The sequence below is a fragment of the Panulirus ornatus genome, chromosome 15, assembly GCF_036320965.1.
Source record: "Panulirus ornatus isolate Po-2019 chromosome 15, ASM3632096v1, whole genome shotgun sequence".
NCBI classification, from domain to species: domain Eukaryota; kingdom Metazoa; phylum Arthropoda; class Malacostraca; order Decapoda; family Palinuridae; genus Panulirus; species Panulirus ornatus.
Genome location: NC_092238.1, coordinates 1,373,024 through 1,394,515, shown reverse-complemented (window position 1 = coordinate 1,394,515; position 21,492 = coordinate 1,373,024). Strand labels below are relative to the sequence as shown.

Sequence of the window (21,492 nt, the reverse complement as noted above, 5' to 3'; positions counted from 1 at the left end):
AGTGCTTTTCATGTCATTTTTGTGTGTATATGCTTTTTCAGTGTTGTATTTGTTGGGATCTTTGAATGTAGGTTGCTGAAAAGTGATGTAGGGGTAAGTTTATTTTGATTTTGGGGTTGGACATTAGGTATGGAGTGGTTTGGATGAAAAGAGCCTGAAGCTTTTGGAAAGAAGATTGCCAAATGTGTTGAAGGAAGATTGTACTGGGATTGTCTTTGTTTCAATTTGTATGAGTTGAATGTTTGTGTTTGCTAGGCAGCCAGTGATTGTTCTGAGTGCCACTTTGTATGGTTTGCAACTTGAAGAGCAGATGCTGTTATCTGGTGATGGGACTGAGAGATGTTAAAGCTTCATTATCCTCAGCTCCATTTATCTGGTTCAGGAAAATTTTTTGGATAAAGACCATTTTCTTACTGATAAAGATGTGCTTTTAGTATCCATATTATATCAATGTATTTCTTATACCTCTTTTAACAGGTGATGATGGGAAACAGTCTGTAGAGAGTGGTGGTTTACAGAAGGAATCAGAAAATGTTTACACTCTCTGGTGTTCTGGACGTACTAATGTTGAGGGAATGTTGGTGGAACTAAAATTCATCAAGGTAAGACCACTTCATCAGCCCAAAGTCAGCACACTGACAGCACGTTGCTTCCAGTATACCATGTCAATCCAGTTTATTCTCTCCCATTCACACCTCTCACCCTCTTGAATGTTCAAGTCCTTCAGCCCCCTTCACTCCACTCTTCCCTGTCCATTTCAGTCACCCCCTAGCTTCCTTTACTTATGACATGTAGATCTTTTTAATCTTCATTCATTCATTCATTCCATACATCCAAAAATCATTTTAGCACACTGTGGTGAGCTCACTCAGTTGATGTATTGCCACACCTTGCTCTTACACTGCCATTCCATATATGATGCTGCATGTAGTCAAGGTAAATCATGGAGTATAGGTGGGGCTTAGGTCTGAATTGTGGGCACAAATTTTGGTGCAATATACATGACAGCCAGAGAGTGGATGTTTGCAGATGAGGTCATTGTTTGTTAGTTTATGATGCCACCTTATGAAGGTGGGAGAGGTGATTAAGGTATAAAAGATTGGCTATGGGAAGGGGGCTCAGTTTATGTTGTATTTTACATGACTGCTAGAGTGGATGTGAACAACTGGCTGCAATGGGAAACAGTGAACAAGTGTAAAAAAACATATGCATGTGCTTCATATGCATATTGTTGTGTTGGTTTATGGAAAGATCTTATTTTCTATGATTGTTATCTCTGAACATTAGTTATGTGCATTATTTTTTCATTTTATGCTTTATCTTTTTAGAGATTGGCACTGATATAACAGAGGTAATTTTGAATGCTCTTATTTTGGTTTTAGTATTTCATATTTGTTCCTTGCCCTCCTTTCGCCCTCCTGCATGTTCAGGCCTCGGTCGCGCAAAGTCTTTTTCACTCCATCTTTCCACCTCCAGTTTGGTCTCCCACTTCTCCTCGTTCCCTCCACCTCCGACACATGTGTCCTCTTGGTCAATCTTTCCTCACTCATTCTCTCCATGTGCCCAGGCCATTTCAAGGCACCCTCTTCTGCTCTCGGCCACGCTCTTTTTATTTCTACACAACTCTGTTACCCTTACATTACTTACTCGATCAAACCACCTCACACCACACGTTGTCCTCAAACATCTCGTTTCCGGCGCGTCCATCCTCCTGCGCACAACTCTGTCCATACCCCGCGCCTCGCAACCATGCAACATTGTTGGAGCCATTGTTCCTTCAAACATACCCATTTTTGCTTTCCGAGATGGTGTTCTCGACTTCCACACATTCTTCGGGGCTCCCAGAATTTTCGCCCCCTCCCCCACCCTATGATCCGCTTCCGCTTCCATGGTTCCATCCGCTGCCGGATCTGCTCCCGGATGTCTGAAGCACTTTGCTCCCTCCAGTTTTTCTCCATTCAGGCTTGCCTCCCAGCTGACTTGGCCCTCAACCCTACTGTGCCTAGTTGCCTTGCTCTTATTCACATTTGCTCTTGGCTTTCTTCTTTCACGCGCTTTGCCGGGCTCAGTCACCAGCTTCTGCAGTTTCTCACATGAATATATATATATGTGTTATCCCTGGGGATAGGGGATTAAGAGTACTTCCCACGTATTCCCTGCGTGTCGTAGAAGGCGATTAAAAGGGGAGGGAGCGGGAGGCTGGAAATCCTCCCCTCTCGTTTTTTTTTTTAATTTTCCAAAAGAAGGAACAGAGGGGGGCCAGGTGAGGATATTCCACAAAGGCCCAGTCCTCTGTTCTTAACGCTACCTTGCTAACGCGGGAAATGGCGAATAGTTAAAAAAAAAAAAAAAAAAAATTAATTGAATGTGTTTGATGATAGAGTGGCAGATATAGGGTGTTTTGGTCGAGGTGGTGTGCAAAGTGAGAGGGTTAGGGTAAATGATTTGGTAAACAGAGAAGAGGTAGTAAAAGCTTTGCGGAAGATGAAAGCCGGCAAGGCAGCAGGTTTGGATGGTATTGCAGTGGAATTTATTAAAAAAGGGGGTGATTATTATTGACTGGTTGGTAAGGTTATTTAATGTATGTATGACTCATGGTGAGGTGCCTGAGGATTGGCGGAATGCGTGCATAGTGCCATTGTACAAAGGCAAAGGGGATAAGAGTGAGTGCTCAAATTACAGAGGTATAAGTTTGTTGAGTATTCCTGGTAAATTATATGGGAGGGTATTGATTGAGAGGGTGAAGGCATGTACAGAGCATCAGATTGGGGAAGAGCAGTGTGGTTTCAGAAGTGGTAGAGGATGTGTGGATCAGGTGTTTGCTTTGAAGAATGTATGTGAGAAATACTTAGAAAAGCAAATGTATTTGTATGTAGCATTTATGGATCTGGAGAAGGCATATGATAAGAGTTGATAGAGAAGCTCTGTGGAAGGTATTAAGAATATATGGTGTGGGAGGCAAGTTGTTAGAAGCAGTGAAAAGTTTTTATCGAGGATGTAAGGCATGTGTACGTGTAGGAAGAGAGGAAAGTGATTGGTTCTCAGTGAATGTAGGTTTGCGGCAGGGGTGTGTGATGTCTCCATGTTTGTTTAATTTGTTTATGGATGGGGTTGTTAGGGAGGTGAATGCAAGAGTTTTGGAAAGAGGGGCAAGTATGAAGTCTGTTGGGGATGAGAGAGCTTGGGAAGTGAGTCAGTTGTTGTTCGCTGATGATACAGCGCTGGTGGCTGATTCATGTGAGAAACTGCAGAAGCTGGTGACTGAGTTTGGTAAAGTGTGTGAAAGAAGAAAGTTAGGGGTAAATGTGAATAAGAGCAAGGTTATTAGGTACAGTAGGGTTGATGGTCAAGTCAATTGGGAGGTAAGTTTGAATGGAGAAAAACTGGAGGAAGTAAAGTGTTTTAGATATCTGGGAGTGGATCTGGCAGCGGATGGAAACATGGAAGCGGAAGTGGATCATAGGGTGGGGGAGGGGGCGAAAATCCTGGGAGCCTTGAAGAATGTGTGAAAGTCGAGAACATTATCTTGGAAAGCAAAAATGGGTATGTTTGAAGGAATAGTGGTTCCAACAATGTTGTATGGTTGCGAGGCGTGGGCTATGGATAGAGTTGTGCGCAGGAGGATGGATATGCTGGAAATGAGATGTTTGAGGACAATGTGTGGTGTGAGGTGGTTTGATCAAGTAAGTAACATAAGGGTAAGAGAGATGTGTGGAAATAAAAAGAGCGTTGTTGAGAGAGCAGAAGAGGGTGTTTTGAAATGGTTTGGGCACATGGAGAGAATGAGTGAGGAAAGATTGACCAAGAGGATATATGTGTCGGAGGTGGAGGGAACGAGGAGAAGTGGGAGACCAAATTGGAGGTGGAAAGATGGAGTGAAAAAGATTTTGTGTGATTGGGGCCTGAACATGCAGGAGGGTGAAAGGAGGGCAAGGAATAGAGTGAATTGGATCGATGTGGTATACCGGGGTTGACGTGCTGTCAGTGGATTGAATCAGGGCATGTGAAGCGTCTGGGGTAAACCATGGAAAGCTGTGTAGGTATGTATATTTGCGTGTGTGGACGTATGTATATACATGTGTATGGGGGTGGGTTGGGCCATTTCTTTCATCTGTTTCCTTGCACTACCTCGCAAACGCGGGAGACAGCGACAAAGCAAAAAAAAAAAGAGAAAAAAAATTAAGAAAGATTTAATCATGTACTTTATACATATACTATTATAGTGGAGAAGACTTTAAGTGGATTATAAAGACATTAATCTATTGATATATGCTTTCAGAGGCAAGACATGATTGGTGTTGTATCCCAGCTGATCCGTCCCTCAAGTGACCAGTTGCTTGTTAAAGTCCATCTTGATGAAATGGATGCCTTTGTATTTGCTGTTGCCACAAAAAAGACAGCTGCTAGACTGTCAAAGGAGATGACTGACATTGTAAGTATGTTTCAGGAAATGTCTTATGGCCATTTTATTTGATGTTATTATCATTTCAGCCTTCTTCGTTTTATGCATGTACATGTGCATGTTGTCATTGGATTGAACCACGGCATGTGAAACGTCTGGGATAAACCATGGAAAGGTCTGTGGGGCCTGGATGTGGAAAGGGAGCTGTGGTTTCAGTGCATTACACATTGGATTTATCTTGAGATATACACCCCTTTGAGGGAGTTCCAATTGGAATGGGCATCAGAGATTAGATAGATGGATGGATAGGTATGTGATTATGCTTTCTTTAAGACTTTTTGTGATATTTGGAAAAGTACCACAATCACACTTTCACTTGCTTCATTAAAGTTAATTCTAGTACTCATAGAAATATCAGCCTTTATTAAAGCATTGCAATGTTGCTTTAGTTGTACTTAAACATGTGATAAAGATTATATATATATAGTAAGGGTTTGAGTGAACTGAAAGAAAGTTGATGATTGTGTTTTTTTTTTTCCTAATTATAAGTGAAATGTGTTTATTCAATTTTCAGAGTACCTTCTGTCCAGAGAAGAAGTCAGCAGAGAAGTTTGGCATCGGATCTCAGTTTGTTCTTATGAATGAACTGGGTGAAGTAGCATCAGCTGTTTTGGGTGACCCAAAAGTGACGGCAGTGCTCAACAAATTTTCAGGAATGATTGACTTCTTCCATTTCTCAGATCAGTATTCTGGACCAAAGCAGCCAGAGTAAGTATGCTTAAATTATTATGTTTTCCAGTAAATGACATGGACAAGGAGTCATGAGGACAGTGTTAATAAATGCATGTCCTTTTTTTTTTATTTCATAATTTTCCAAAAGAAGGAACAAAGAAAGGGGGCCATATGAGGATATTCCCTCAAAGGCCCAGTCCTCTGTTCTTAACGCTACCTCGCTAATGCGGGAAATGGCGAATAGTATGAAAAAAAAAAAAAAAAAAAAAAAAAAAGTTTGTAATCAAAGAATTGTTGAAGAGAAATTTGAGTTGTTGAATTGTTAGAAGGGAAATGAAAGTAAAATAACATTTGAATGTGATCATGTTAAGTGCTCTTTCTCTTCTGTGGTAGAACACATTTTTGTGTGTCAACAAATATTTTTGCCAGTTTATTATAGGGAATACAGTAAACAATGTAGAGTTTTAAGTGATTTCCTATGAAGGATTAGTCATCTGTTCTTTATAGCAAGTGGCTTTAAAGGGAATATTGTTTATTTATTGTTACAGGTAAGTGTTAGTAAGGTAAACTGTCTTTCCATGCATTGTATTTTGTTCTTACCTCAAAAAGGGAATATTGTTTATTTATTGTTACAGATAAGTGTTAGTAAGGTAAATTGTCTTTCCATGCATTGTATTTTATTCTTACCTCAAAAAGGGAATATTGTTTATTTATTGTTACAGATAAGTGTTAGTAAGGTAAATTGTCTTTCCATGCATTGTATTTTGTTCTTACCTCAAGTATATCATTATTATTACCTCTATCATAGTTTATTAATGTCCAGTACTATATTGGTTAACTTTCATGTCTTGTAGAGGAACAGAAGGGAGGTAAGATGCCTTTATATTGTAATTGAGACTTTATTCTTGCTAGCTCACCATATAGTATGGTATTGTATTGTCTTGGTGATATTTTCATTTTCAAACGTGAGTTGATTTTGCAGTCACTTGGAGCATGTTTGATTTTTCTTTACAAATTCTTATAACTGTAAACATCTTTGATAAAGTTTATTTGAAAAAATAGCTTTCTGCATCAGTTAGTTTCCTGATAACTTTCTAATGGCAGTTAACTTAAAGTGAAAATAATAGCTGTTTCATCCTTGCTTCTTCAGAATGACTCATTTAGAATATCAAAAATTTAGAAAATGATTGTCTTTAGGTTATAGGTTTTTTATGGTATTTTGTTTCCAACAAATGCGTACAGGCAGGTAAGCTAATATAGTATCTTGAAGTTTTCATAGGCATATACATTAATTTTTTTTCTTGTGCTATTAAATATTACAACTAAAGGATAAATAATTGTAGTAAAAAATTTTCACCATATGTTCTTTTGCTTAAAGCCAGTATTGAAGTTTCACTTAAATTTCTTGCTAATCAATGGAGATTATTTGCTCCTTTTGCTTTTTCTTAACCCACTAGAGACACCCAACCAACCAAACTTCCAGAGGTGCGCAGGTCACTGGTGTTCGGTTTTAACTTTCCTGGCCGTGGTAATCCATCTCTGGAAGCTATTGAGAGTATGCCGCCCCTATTGCAATTGGTCTTTCACTTGACTGACAAACTGCGTCGGTTCAAGCTTAGTAAAGAGGTAGGTTTCTAGATACTTGATAGTAGTTGTGGATACATGTACTCATTCCAACATATAGATAATGGCTGTTGGACAGCCTTTGAATATAAGCAAGATTACCACATCAAAGTGGAGACTCCTTCCTCAGGCTGCTGTTTGCCAGGAACTCATTTGTCAGGTGGTTAGTACTGTATCTGGAATTGTCATATCAGTGAAAGTGAAAGAAGCAGTTTTATCACACCCTCTGTAGCTCCGTTATACATGCTGTTCTTACGGCTAGACCTCTCACCTATACTGTCATTTCTTATTTGATCAACCCCCCTTACTCCATTTTTTTCCTCAAACCTTTAATTTTCAACACATCTGCCCTCCTCCGTTCAATAGTATCATTAATAAATATACCCATCTTTACCATAACAGACATGTGACTAGAACCTTATCCCTCTCACTCACCCACTGGCTTACCTCAGTTCTCATAGTTTCTTCCAGTGCCATACCCACCCCTAGGTATGTAAAACACTCCACTTTCTATCGGTTCACTCCACTGAAACTGATGCTTCATCTACCCTGTCTCTCTCCAATGCTAAATTTAGTAACTTTAATTTTATTCCCTTTAACCCGGAGCTATATTCTTTCACACACGCTCCCAAAATTCAGAATCCATCATCTACAGTTTCTCACATGAATATCTCACAAGAGCCAGGTCATCAGCAAATAGCAACTAATGCTACTGAGCTACAAAAAATCTAGAACAGAGAGAAAACAGTAAACATTACCTGTTACTAAATCATTGTTTCCTTATTTCCTTAGGGCAGAGCTAAAGCAGAGAAAAATCGAGCAAGAGTGGAGGAGGCTTTCCTGAAGGCAACCCATGCTGCTCGAGCAGAGATGGCTCAAGCCAAAAGAGAGGAACGAAAGAGAATGGAGCGTGAGAAGATGCTTGAGGTCAGGCTACTAATAATAACACGGTGTTTTAGTAACAGTAACATGTAATTTTTTTATGTTTGCATTAGCGTGTTATTTCCTTTATTTATAACAGTTGGTATATGAAGAATCTTCTTCAAACAGTGTAGCTGCCACTTGCTCCTTCATGTGCTGGGAACCAGCAGGCAAGGCTTAGAATATTTGCTGAGTTTTTATGTACACTACCAAATAAGTTATGCATTTGTTGGCTGTATATTTTAATGAATGCTCTGAAAGTGAGGTTTGCTTCAACAAGGATACTAAAGGAAAAAAATTGAAAAACTGAAGAAAGGAGGAACAAACAAGGTTGGACATTACAAAACAAAACAATGTAGTAATTTTTGGAGTAGAATGTGGTATTTGAGAAAAAACTTCATAATATGAAGGATCTATCATCAGTTTCATATGCTTCCTTCCAAAGTCAGGAAATTTTGCAGAAGTTGACCCACAGTGAGCCCATCTGTTTATCCTTCCTCAGGTGTTGGTCAGTAGAAAAGGTACCTGGCTTACTCTTGGGACAAGTTAGTTGGGATGTAATTTTGAATGGAGAAAAATTGGAGGAAGTGAAGTGCTTTAAATATCTGGGAGTGGACTTAGCAGCAGATGGAACCATGGAAACGGAAGTGAGTCACAAGGTGGGGGAGGGGGTGAAGGTTCTGAGAGCGTTGAAGAATGTGTGGAAGGCAAGAACATTATCTGAGAGAGTAAAAGTGGGTATGTTTGAAGAAAAAGTGGTTCCAAAATGTTATATGGTTGCGAGGCGTGGGCTATAGATAGGGTTGGGCAGAGGAGGGTGGATATGTTGGAAATGAGATGTTTAAGGACAATATGTGGTATGAGGTGGTTTGATCGAGTAAGTAATGAAGGATAAGAGAGATGTGTGGTAAAAAGAGTGTGGTTGAGAGAGCAGAAGAGGGTATATTGAAATGGTTTGGTCACATGGAGAGAATGGGTGAGGAAAGATTGACAAAGAGGATATATGTATATGTGGAAGGAACGAGAAGTGGGAGACCAAACTGGAGGTGGAAGGATGGAGTGAAAAAGATTTTGAGCAATCGGGGCCTGGACATACAGGAGGATGGAAGGCGTGCAAGGAATAGAGCAAATTGGAACAGTGTGGTATACCGGGGTTGATGTGCTGTTACTGGATTGAACCAGGGCATGTGAAGCATCTGGGGTAAACCATGAAAAGTTTTGTGGAGCCTGGATGTGGAAAGGGAACTGTGGTTTCGGTGCATTACACATGATAGCTAGAGACTGAGTGTGAACAAATGTGGCCTTTGTTGTCTTTTCCTAGTGCTACCTCGCATGCGCTAGGGGGAGGGGGTGCCATTTCATGTGGTGGGATGGCGATGGGAATGGATGAAGATTAAGTATGAATATGTACATGTGTATATATGTAAATGTCTGTGTATGTATATGTTGAAATGTATAGGTATGTATGTGTGCATGTGAGGACCTGTATGTATATACATGTTGGGCCATTCTTTCGTCTGTTTCCTTGTGCTACCTCGCTAACGTGGGAGACAGCAACAAAGTGTAATAAAATAAATAAATATATATAAATGTTGTATGGTTGCGAGGTGTAGGCTATGGATAGAGTTGTGCGCAGGAGGATGGATGTGCTGGAAATGAGATGTTTGAGGACAATGTGTGGTGTGAGGTGGTTTGATCGAGTGAGTAACGTAACGGGTAAGAGAGATGTGTGGAAATAAAAAGAGCGTGGTTGAGAGAGCAGAAGAGGGTGTTTTGAAGTGGTTTGGGCACATGGAGAGAATGAGTGAGGAAAGATTGACCAAGAGGATATATGTGTCGGAGGTGGAGGGAACGAGGAGAAGAGGGAGACCAAATTGGAGGTGGAAAGATGGAGTGAAAAAGATTTTGTGTGATCGGGGCCTGAACATGCAGGAGGGTGAAAGGAGGGCAAGGAATAGAGTGAATTGGAGCGATGTGGTATACCGGGGTTGACGTGCTGTCAGTGGATTGAATCAAGGCATGTGAAGCGTCTGGGGTAAACCATGGAAAGCTGTGTAGGTATGTATATTTGCGTGTGTGGACGTATATATATACATGTGTATGGGGGGGGTTGGGCCATTTCTTTCGTCTGTTTCCTTGCGCTACCTCACAAACGCGGGAGACAGCGACAAAGTATAAAAAAAAAAATATATAAATATATAAATAATGAATGGTAGTCACTTTTTGTACCATTTCCATACAGTACTTTTATATAATTCTTTTGAGTTTGCATAATCAGATGCTCTGTATATGAATTAATTTTGAATGGAGAAAGTGAAGTGTTTTAGAGATCTGGGAGTGGACGTGGCAGCGAACAGAGCCATGGAAGCAGAAGTGATTCATATGGTGGGTGGGGGAGGAAGATTCTGGGAGTGCTGAAAGAGAACATTATCTGGTAAGGCAGAAATGGGTAAGCAGGAAGGAATAGTAGTCCCAACAATATTATATGGATGCGAGGCATGTTCTGTAGATAGGGTTGTCCAGAGGGTGGGTCTGTTGGAATGAAATGTTTCAGGACAATATATATAGGTGTTATCCCTGGGGATAGGGGAGAAAGAATACTTCCCATGTATTCCCTGCGTGTCGTAAAAGGCGACTAAAAGGGAAGGGAGCGGGGGGCTGGAAATCCTCCCCTCTCATTTTTGATTTTCCAAAGGAAGGAACAGAGACGGGGGCGAAGTGGGGATTTCCCTCAAAGGCTCAGTCCTCTGTTCCTAAAGCTATCTCGCTACCGCGGGAAATGGCGAATAGTATGAAAAAAAAAAAAAAAATCACACCCTAGTTCAGTCTGTTGACTTCACATTGTATACTTCATTGTTCCAACTCTTATCACATGCACTCCTTTCACCCTCCTGCATGTCTGAACATCTTTTTACTCCAGTTTTGTCTTCCCCCTCTCCTTGTCCCCTCCACATCTGACATATATCCTCACTCAGTCCTTCCATGTGTCCAAACCATTTCAAACACATTCTCTTTAGCTCTCTCAACCACACTCTTTTTATTATTGTTTCAGACAATGTTTACTACTTTTTTATTATCTAAGGGCTAGTTATCTAATTGGTTGATTTAAGTGATGTATTAACACACAGATCGATGACCCAGACAAGCAACGTAAATGGGAGGAACGTGAGCAGCGGCGTCAAATGAAACGTCGGGCACCTAAGATGAAACAGCTCAAGGTAAAGGCAACATTGAATCATATATACCTGTTTTATGACTTTTTCCTAGCTTTATTTTGATAGTGTGAAGCTTGATTTAGGAAATGGACATTGGAACTTTTTTTAGATTTTTTGTTACTTAAACTTTAAAACACCTGTTTATGCGGTTTTTGTACCATTCTTTGCTACCATAGGCAGTCAGCTACTCAGGTGTGAGGGATTAGAAAATTATAGGATATCAGCTTACATTTTTCTTTTTTTTGTGTGTGAAAACTGTGCTGCCCATTTGGTGGGTCTAAAATCAAACTAGGCACTCTTAAGTATTGTATCAATACTGTGCAGTAAATTTTTTTTCACAAAATTAAATTATACAATGCTAAAGTATTCATAAAGCCTTAATTTGAAGATATGGATAGTTTGCATTGACTCTGGTGGTAATTTATTCCAGAGTTGGACAACTCTGTTACTGAAAAATCTCCGATCCATGTTGCTAAAATATTCTCTTCCTCCTAATTTCATACCTTTATTTCTGTTCTTGGAATCTTCATAATGCTAAGGAATTTTCTGCTCTATACCCTTGACAACCTTAGATTTCTGTCTTTCTTTACTAGAAATGTAATTAGTTTTGTTGCTTTCTTCAAAATATGTTAGTTTGTCTTTGATCAAGTTTGGTGAACAGAATTGAAGTACATATTCCAAGTGAGGGCATTGTAAAGTGAGTATTGTGACCTTCATTCTGCAGTTAATATACTTAGCTGTCATGTCTGCCATTCTTCTCTTTTCTTTCATACTTGTTTACCATTTCCCATGTTAGCATGGTAACACTGGGTGCCAACGAAGAAAAGGCTTCATTCATTCACTTTTGAATGACACCATTTTTTTTCCTTGTATTACCTCACTAATGTAGAAAATGACAAACAGGCATGAAAGAAAGAAAGAAAAGAAAAAGAATACAGGATCTAACTACAGCTTTATTACATGCAGTTAGGCATTGTTTTGTATTTTAGGCCATTATTGGTAATCTCTGCATGGTCTTTTTCCTATTTTATTTCAAGTAATGGTCTTCGAAGCTTTTTATTTTCTTAGTTGATATTTTCCATGCCAAAATGCTCTACTCTGCATTTGTTGTATTGGAAGTCCACTTGTCATGTTTTATGACCACTCCATAAATTTGTTGATAGCAGTCACCCAGGAGAACAGTACCATCCTGCTGTGGGAGTGGTTCTCAGAACCATTAACACCCTCCAAGTTGGTGTTGCTGGTGTGACTTTCTGCCCTGTAAAGCTAATCTAAACCTAGATGTATCTTGCATGCACCATACAACTATCCAGTGTGTTTTTCCTCCTACCTTCCTTTTTTTTTTTCATGAAATGGGGAAGCAAAATTGTAATTGTCTGTTTTTATCACTCACTTTATATCCCTTCAGTGAAAAGGGCCAGGGGAGGTGGTGGAGAAAATTTCTTTACTGTTACTTTGGCTCCTTTTTTTCATTTTAGGTTTGTCCTTGATTTTTGTCCATGACTGGTGCCTTTGAAAAAGAATAAATTCCTCATTTTTGGTAACTGCACCTTTGATCCTTTTCTAGCATATGCCTTTATACACTCAAATCTCCATTTTCTGTTTTTTTATTACTTTAGAAACTTTTCTGTCAAACATCCCTCTTAATACCTTTTTTCCTTTTTCCACACATTTCTCCTTTACAAACTATTGTCTAAGTAGCTTTCCCATTATCTCATTCATGCTCCCATATTATACATCCAGGAAGTTGCTCAACCTTGTTATCAAGTTTTGTTTCCTTACCCTCCTATCTCTCTACTGATTTTGCCTTTTACATTGCCCACTTACAGTACCCCAAGCACTAAAAAGATATGAAAGGACTTTTTTGTATCTAACCTTCATTGTAGTTTATCAGATGAGCATAGAATTATGATCCTTTTGTAACCTCCTGAACTCATAATAGTTTTCAGCTTGAGGAATGATTAACTCTTAAGTTACGAGCTGGACTTTTATAGTGCATGTAGGCACCCAGGCTAGTAGACTTATCACTCTAGTGACTGGGCATGTGTCTGAAATTATATGGGAGGGTATTGATTGAGAGGGTGAAGACATGTACAGAGCATCAGACTGGGGAAGAGCAGTGTGGTTTCAGAAGTTGTAGACGATGTGTGGGTCAGGTGTTTGCTTTGAAGAATGTATGTGAGAAATACTTAGAAAAGCAAATGGATTTGTATGTAGCATTTATGGATCTGGAGAAGGCATATGATAGAGTTGATAGAGATGCTCTGTGGAAGGTATTAAGAGTATATGGTGTGGGAGATAAGTTCCTAGAAGCAGTGAAAAGTTTTTATCGAGGATGTAAGGCATATTTATGAGTAGGAAGAGGAAAGTGATTGGTTCCCAGTGAATGTAGGTTTGCGGCAGGGTGCGTGATGTCTCCATGGTTGTTTAATTTGTGTATGGACGGGGTTGTTAGGGAGATGAATGCAAGAGTTTTGGAGAGAGGGGCAAGTATGTGGTTTGTTGTCGATGAGAGGGCTCGGGAAGTGTCAGTTGTTGTTCACTGATGATACAGCGCTGGTAGCTGATTCAGGTGAGAAACTGCTGAAGCTGGTGACTGAGTTTGGTAAAGTGTGTGAAAGAAGTAAGCTGAGAATAAATGTGAATAAGAGCAAGGTTATTAGGTTCAGTTGGGTTGAGGGACAAGTCACTTGGGAGGTATGTTTGAATGGAGAAAAAGTGGAGGAAGTGAAGTGTTTTAGATATCTGGGAGTGGATTAAGCAGTGGATGGAACCATGGAAGCAGAAATGAGTTACAGGGTGGGGGAGGAGGCAAAGGTTCTGGGAGCGTTGAAGAATGTGTGGAAGGTGAGACTGTTATCTCGGAGAGCAAAAATAGGTATGTTTGAAGGAATAGTGGTTCCAACAATGTTATATGGTTGCAAGGCGTGGGCTATAGATAGGGTTGTGTGGAGGAGGGTGGATGTGTTGGAAATGAGATGTTTGAGGACAGTGTGGTGTGAGGTGGTTTGATCAAGTAAGCAATGCAAGGTAAGAGAGATATGTGTGGTAATAAAAAGAGTGTGGTTGAGAGAGCAGAAGAGGGTGTATTGAAATGGTTTGGTCACATGGAGAGAATGAGTGAGGAAAGATTGACAAAGAGGATATATGTGTCAGAGTTGGAGGGAACAAGGAGAAGTGGGAGACCAAATTGGAGGTGGAAGGATGTAGTAAAAAAGATTTTGAGCAATTGGGGCCTGAATTTACAGGAGGGTGAAAGGCGTGCAAGGAAAAGAGTGAATTGGCATGATGTGGTATACTAGGGTTGATGTGCTGTCAACGGATTAAACCAGGGCATGTGAAGCGTCTGGGGTAAATTTTTTTTTTTTTTTTTCAACATTGCCAATTAGTAGTGGTGCGATGGGGATGATCTATCTACTGTGCAAAGGTTTTGATTCGTCGGCTAACACTACGTATTGAAAGTGAAAGAAGTTGTTAATAAGAAAACTGTATGGATACTATAAGAGGAAGATTGTAGATCAGAATGCTGATAGCAAAGTTCGAGAATGTGGAAAGGGAGTTGTGGTTTCGGTGCATTACACATGACAGCTAGAGACTGAGTGTGAACGAATGTGGCCTTTGTTGTCTTTTCCTCGTGCTACCTCGCACGCACGCGGGGGTACGGGGTGCCATTTTATGTGTGGTGGGGTGATGATGGAAATGGATGAAGGCAGCAAGTATGAGTATGTACATGTATATATACATATATATTGAAATGTATAGGTATGTATATGTGCCTGTGTGGGAGTGTATGTATATACACATGTATGTTGGTGGGTTAGGCTGTACTTTCGTCTGTTTCTTTGCGCTACCTCGCTAACATGGGAGACAGCAATAAAGTATAATAAAAAATATTTCCTTTTGTTTTGGGGGTTGGTTATGACGAATTATATTGTATATTATGTTTATTAGCATCATTGATAGTACAATAGAATATTTTTTTTCTTTTTTTCATTTCTAGTTTTTGCATGAAATAACTCTTGAGTAAATCTTACTTGATGTTGAAATAAAATTATTTTTTTTCTTTTTCAGACTTCGTAAGTTGTTATGGCATGTGAGGAAGAGTACAAGAAATTCCTATATTGTAAATTTGATGTTAGGATCATTTCTCAAATCCGTTAAACAATATATATATGATGTTTCATCAGATATGATGACTTTGTTGTGCCATCCCTGTCAGTTGTGTGCTTTATGCAGCGATATTGGCCCTATGAATTTTCAGAGTTGTCCATCTCAATCAGTAAAGGATTGCTGAAAGACTTGCTAGCAAGGTCGTTTTTTAGATTTGTTCATAATACAGTATTATACAAGCATATACTCATGAGGATCCACTTACATATATGGTTGTACTCTTAGCGTGGGTTTGTTTTGATGGATCTGATGAGATGATTTGGCCTTGTTTTTCATCCCTGTGATACATGTAGGAGTAGATATGTGTATACTGATGCTTAGTATGTTACTGGTTATGTATATGTTCAGTGGTTTGTTTTACAAATATTTGTTTCATATAACGCAAGGTCCTTCAGTTTGTATTGTATTAGATGTTGAATTATTGTAAAAATGTTTATGAGATATTACATTGATTTAAAAAGGTTAAGTCTACATGTACGTGACTGTACTTTTGATAAGTTTGCCCACACTCTTAAAGGCTAGCATCTATACACCAATCTAATGTATCAAATATTGTTGGGATTATTGAAGTCATTGTTTATTTAGTTTTCTCTTGGAGGATTAATTATTATTTATTCATGATAATATCTTTGTGTTTGTCATTTTATGTAGATCCATACAAGAAAATGACTTTTAAAGCTTACAGCTTTAGAAAATAATATGTAAGATAGTTATAACAGTATAATTATTTTGTTAGGTAAATAGTTTACCTAGTCTGTACATTAGTAAAAGTCAAGTATGGTCTTTTTTGCACCATTGGAGATTTTTAAAGACCAATACCAATTGAAAGATAAGGACCTTTTATTGTCCATGTTCATTGGAAAAAAGAATTTTTATCATCTGTATATACACAGCTTCTCTTTACCTCTAGCAAACCACATGCAGATGACCTCACAATTACCACAGTAGCAACAGACATATGGCACTACATTACACAATTGGAATAGAGTTCTGTGTCTATACAGGAGTCTTCGATCACTAAACCCTAAACAGACACAAATCCAACATACAACCTCCAGTTACCGTGTAATTATTTATTTATTATACTTTGTCGCTGTCTCCCGCGTTAGTGAGGTAGCTCAAGGAAACAGATGAAAGAATGGCCCAACCCACCCACATACACATGTATATACATACCTATACATCTCACACATATACATACCTATACATCTCAATGTATACATTATATACACACAGACATATACATATATATACATATACATAATTCATAATGTCTGCCCTTATTCATTCCCGTTGCCACCCTGCCACACATGAAATGAAAACCCCCTCCTCCTGCATGTGCGCGAGGTAGCGCTAGGAAAAGACAACAAAGGCCATAATTGTTCACACTCAGTCTCTCGCTGTCATGTATGATGCACTGAAACCACAGCTCCCTTTCGACACCCAGGCCCCACAAAACTTTCCATGGTTTACCCCAGATGCTTCACATGCCCTGGTTCAATCCATTGACAGCATGTCGACCCCAGTATACCACATTGTTCAAATTCACTCTATTCCTTGCACGCCTTTCACCCTCCTGCATGTTCAGGCCCCGATCACTCAAAATCTTTTTCACTCCATCTTTCCACCTCCAATTTGGTCTCCCACTTCTCCTCGTTCCCTCCATCTCTAACACATATATCCTGTTTGTCAATCTTTCCTCACTCATTCTCTCCATGTGACCAAACCATTTCAAAACACCCTCTTCTGCTCTCTCAACCACACTCTTTTTATTACCACACATCTCTCACCCTTTCATTACTTACTCGATCAAATCACCTAACACCACATATTGTCCTCAAACATCTCATTTCCACCACATCCACCCTCCTCCCCACAACTCTATCTATAACCCATGCTTTGCACTGAACAAAATGCCAAGTACTCTAAGCATCACATATGATATTCACAACATTCACTCCCCATACCAAAAACATCAACACAAGCAACACACAAACTCAGGGCTCTGAAAATACTTGCTGGATATATTATTAATACCTGTGATGTTCCAATGAGGAGTCTTGACAAGACATGATTGACACTGACCAGATATGTCCGAGCCTCCTAAGTCATGGAAAATAAGTACATATGCCTAAAAAAAATGCAACTGAAACGTGTATTTACGATAGTAACTGGTGAACCACACGAATCTTGCCCTACCTGTCTCCACAACAGCCTGCATGCTTTTTCTGCATGTCCCCACAAACTAATGGTAAGTACAGTCTTTTACAGGGTTAAATATGTACAGTTTTGAATCCTGGCTGTGGCAAAGTAAGTACAGTTTGGAATCCTGTCTGTGGCAATCAAGCCATGGTCAACCCAGCTGTTTATTCGCCACTAAGTGATGGTTAATAAGAAGGGTACCTGGCTTAGAATCAGTCCGTTTCCTGGTGCTTCCATGCTAATATGGGAAATCACAATCAAATAAATAATAATAATAAAGTATATTCAGGTATAATAAATATAAATGAAAATATTTCTTCATCTATTTCCTGGCGCTACCTTGCTGACGCGGGAAATGACGATCAGGTATGATATACTTGAAAGCTGTTTCCCATGTCAGAGAGGTAGCACCAGGAAACAGACAAAGAAAGACCCATTCACTCATATACGACATATATACATATATGCACATACATGTACATACACATGTATACATATACATATTCATACTTGCTCACCTTCATCAATTCCTGGTATCCACCCTGCCCTAGAGGAAACAGCATTGCCACCCCCTGCATCAGCGATGTAGCGCCCGGTAAGACAAAAAAAACCACATCCACTCACACTCTGTCTCTAGCTGTCATGTGTAATGCACCGAAACCACAGCTCTCTATCCATATCCAGCTCCACAGACATTTCCGTGGTTTACCCCAGACGTTTCACATGCCCTGGTTCAGTCCATCAACAGCATGTAGACCCCAGTATACAACATTGTTCCAGTTCACTCTATCCTGTGCTCACCTTTCTCCCTCCTGCACGTTCAAGTCACGAATGCCCAAAATCTTTTTCACTCCATCCTTCCAACTCCAATTTGGTCTCCTGCTTCTCCTTGTTCCCTCCACCTCTGACACATATATCCTCTTTGTTAACCTTTCCTCACTCATTCTCTCATTATGTCCAAACCATTTCCACACACCCTCTTCTGCTCTCTCAACCACACTATTTTTATTACCACACATCTCTCTTGACGTGCTGTCAATGGATTGAACCAGAGCATGTGAAGTGTCTGGGGTAAACCATGGAAAGTTCTGTGGGGCTTGGATGTGGAAAGGGAGCTGTGGTTTCGGTGCATTATTACATGACAACTAGAGACTGAGTGTGAACGAATGGGGCCTTTGTTGTCTTTTCCTAGCACTACCTCGCACACATGAGGGGGGAGGGGGTTGTTATTCCATGTGTTGTAGGGTGGCGATGGGAATAAATAAAGGCAGACAGTATGAATTATGTACATGTGTATATATGTATGTATATGTCTGTGTGTGTATATATATGTGTACATTGAGATGTATAGGTATGTATATTTGCATGTGTGGACGTGTATGTATATACATGTGTATGTGGGTGGGTTGGGCCATTCTTTCGTCTGTTTCCTTGCGCTACCTCGCTAACGCGGGAGACAGCGACAAAGCAAAATAAATAAATAAATATCTCTCTTACCCTTTCATTACTTACTAGATCAAACCCCCACATACCAAATATTGTTCTCAAGTATTTCATTTCCAACACATCCACCCCCCTGTTCAGGGTTAAGCACTGAAGGCATAGAAGCAGCACTGTAGTTCACTGGTTATGGAGACTTGTCATGGCCACCCCCTTGAGAGAGTTCCAGGTGGAAACAAGCATTAGGGAAATAGATTAATAGATAAACAAATATTAATGTAAATACACTAGGAAATATTAATAGTTTAGAAACATACTGGAGTAATAATAGTTTGACAGAAGCCATCTTTAATAGGCCAAAAGGCCTATTGAAATTCCCATCATTATGTACCTTATTTCATAAGGCAGTTTCAAACACATCCAGTTTTGGTATATATACATATAATGCTGAAACATTCACTAAACAACCAAATAAGCAACAGTTAATATATAGACATATCAATGGCATCCCAAAATATAAACTTGAAAAATAAGCATTATCTTGAAGCTAATCTTAATTGTCATGAGTAATGTAAATATGCAAGACAAAGCTAATAACCATTTATCAAAACTTTCAAACTTTATTTTCATTAATATTTAGCCTTACCTTATCGTTCTTATCAACAGCACATGAATCCACTCTTCACATAGCTGACATGAAATAATCCTTGCTATTTCATCTAAGGCTTTACACTAACATCTAGAAAAGAATAAATAGTAGTAAATGTACTGATAGGACCATCACAGTTATTCCAGATGTAATAAGTGCTATCCTTATAAATAAGTTACACTACAAGAAATATGCAAGCTGATCTTACCTTTTTTCTTTTCATATTTGATCACCATTTCCCATATTATCACTTTACGTGAGCAAGTGATGGAGCAGACACAACATTATATCTGAATACCTAGGAAATATTTCTTCTTAGGACTCCATACTCAAACATACTGAGTAACCAAAGCAAAACTTGAACCACATAACAGTTGAGTTTCGTTGCAACAGTCGCCATACAGTGTTATGGACTTTTTCAATCTTCCTTTCACACAGCTTAAAACTCTTACTTAGGACTTTTTCAATCTTCCTTTCACACAGCTTAAAACTCTTCCTTAACAATGTCAACATCATCCATTTGAGCCTTGACATAAAACTCAGGGGCAAACCTGGACAATTTTGGAAAATGATCCATATCGTAGACGACAGATTCCACACCATCAGCAACTTCCTGTTTTGTTCTCTTAGGACTATCAGGCTTCTCTACCATTGCACGAGACATCAGTTGGTCCTCTGATGTTTGCTGGGACATCATCTCGTCACACTGATGTTCATCATGGCAGGAAATATGACATGTCTGACTAGCCTTGTAGAAGAAGCCTTGGCTGCATTGGAAACTAGAAAAGGATTTCTCTCCCAGGTGAACCTTCATGTGCCGCATTAAATTGCTTTTCTGGGAGAAGGTCCTTTGACACTGTGAACATTCATGTGGTTTCTCTCCTGTATGAATAGTCATGTGCTGCACTAAAGTACTCCTTTGAGAGAAGGCCTTTTGGCACTGTGAACATTCATGAGGCTTTTCTCCAGTATGAACAGTCATGTGCTGCACTAAACTACTTCTATGAGAAAAAGTCTTTTGGCAATGTGAACATTCATATGGTTTCAATCCAGTATGAATAGTCATGTGCTGCACCAAATGACTTCTCTGGGAGAAAGTCTTTTGGCACTGTAAACATTCATATGGCTTCTCTCCTGTATGAACAGTCATGTGGTTCACTAAACACCTCTTTCGGGAAAAAGTCTTTTGGCACTGTGAACATTCATAAGGCTTCTCTCCAGTATGAATGGTCATGTGTTCAACTAAAGTACTTCTATGAGAAAAGGTCTTCTGGCATTGTAAGCATCTATGTGGCTTCTCTCCAGTATGAACGGTCATGTGTTGCACTAAATGACTTTTCCGTGAGAAGGGCTTTTGACATTGTGAGCATTCATATGATTTTTCTCCTGTATGAACAAGCATATGCTGCACTAAATGGCTCCTGCGGGAGAAGGTCTTTTCACACTGTGAACATTCATGTGACTTCTCTCCTGTATGAATGACCATGTGCTCCACTAAAGAACTCCTATGAGAGAAGGCCTTTGGGCAATGTGAACATTCAAAAGGCTTCTCTCCTGTATGAATGGTCATATGCTGCACTAAAGTACCTCTCTGGGAGAAGGCCTTTTGGCACAGTGAACATTCATATAATTTTTCCCCAGTATGGACAGTCAAGTGCTGCACTAAATGGCTCCTTTGAGAGAAGGTCTTTAGACACTGTGAACATTCATATGGCTTCTCTCCTGTATGAACACTCATGTGTCGCATTAAAATACTCTTATGAGAGAAAGACTTCTGGCAATGTGAACATTCATGTGGCTTATCTCTTGTGTGATCTTGCATGTGCAGACCAAGTTTTTGATGCTGGGGAAAGGTTTTCTGGTAATGTGAACTACCAAAGGTTTGCTCACCCAGGTGTGTGATCACATGCCCTTCCATGATGGAATCACTGGGGCACAGTGAACATCCCACTTGTTTACCCTCCATGGCACAGTCTTGTAAGATAACTGTACTCCAGTCAACAGCTGTATCCTATGACAACCTCAAATGTTCAAGTAATCATCAGTGGGAGAGTGAATGACTATGGTTGGTGTTATGTTTGGGAAAAGCATCTCAAGATAGGCAAACTGTGCTAGTTCCAACCCATCCTACTCCAAGT

At 39.6% G+C, this 21,492-nt stretch overlaps 2 protein-coding genes across 4 annotated transcripts in view; one reads left to right on the top strand and one right to left on the bottom strand.

Annotated features, from left to right (window-relative positions):
• LOC139753648 (PAT complex subunit CCDC47) overlaps nucleotides 1–15,896 on the top strand; it is a 26,062-nt gene extending 10,166 nt beyond the window's left edge. Inside the window, exons 5-11 of the mRNA XM_071670261.1 lie at nucleotides 478–602; nucleotides 4,280–4,432; nucleotides 4,977–5,170; nucleotides 6,592–6,760; nucleotides 7,550–7,684; nucleotides 10,807–10,896; nucleotides 14,965–15,896. Of these exons, the coding sequence (XP_071526362.1) occupies nucleotides 478–602; nucleotides 4,280–4,432; nucleotides 4,977–5,170; nucleotides 6,592–6,760; nucleotides 7,550–7,684; nucleotides 10,807–10,896; nucleotides 14,965–14,973 (875 nt within the window). The 3' untranslated portion in view covers nucleotides 14,974–15,896. The remainder of the gene's footprint in view (nucleotides 1–477; nucleotides 603–4,279; nucleotides 4,433–4,976; nucleotides 5,171–6,591; nucleotides 6,761–7,549; nucleotides 7,685–10,806; nucleotides 10,897–14,964) is intronic.
• LOC139753647 (uncharacterized) lies at nucleotides 15,444–21,492 on the bottom strand. 3 transcript variants are annotated; one of them, XR_011713743.1, is made up of 3 exons: nucleotides 19,906–21,492; nucleotides 19,352–19,444; nucleotides 15,444–18,918 (listed from the first exon to the last, which is right to left on the bottom strand). XR_011713743.1 is itself a non-coding variant. In XM_071670260.1 (2 exons), exons 1-2 carry the CDS (start codon nucleotides 21,318–21,320, stop codon nucleotides 19,438–19,440), a joined length of 1,422 nt encoding a protein of 473 aa, XP_071526361.1. In that variant the 5' UTR covers nucleotides 21,321–21,492; the 3' UTR covers nucleotides 15,444–19,437. The 3 variants fall into 3 exon arrangements, 1 of the variants encoding a protein (XP_071526361.1); XR_011713742.1 differs by having other exon boundaries at nucleotides 19,352–21,492; XM_071670260.1 differs by having other exon boundaries at nucleotides 15,444–19,444.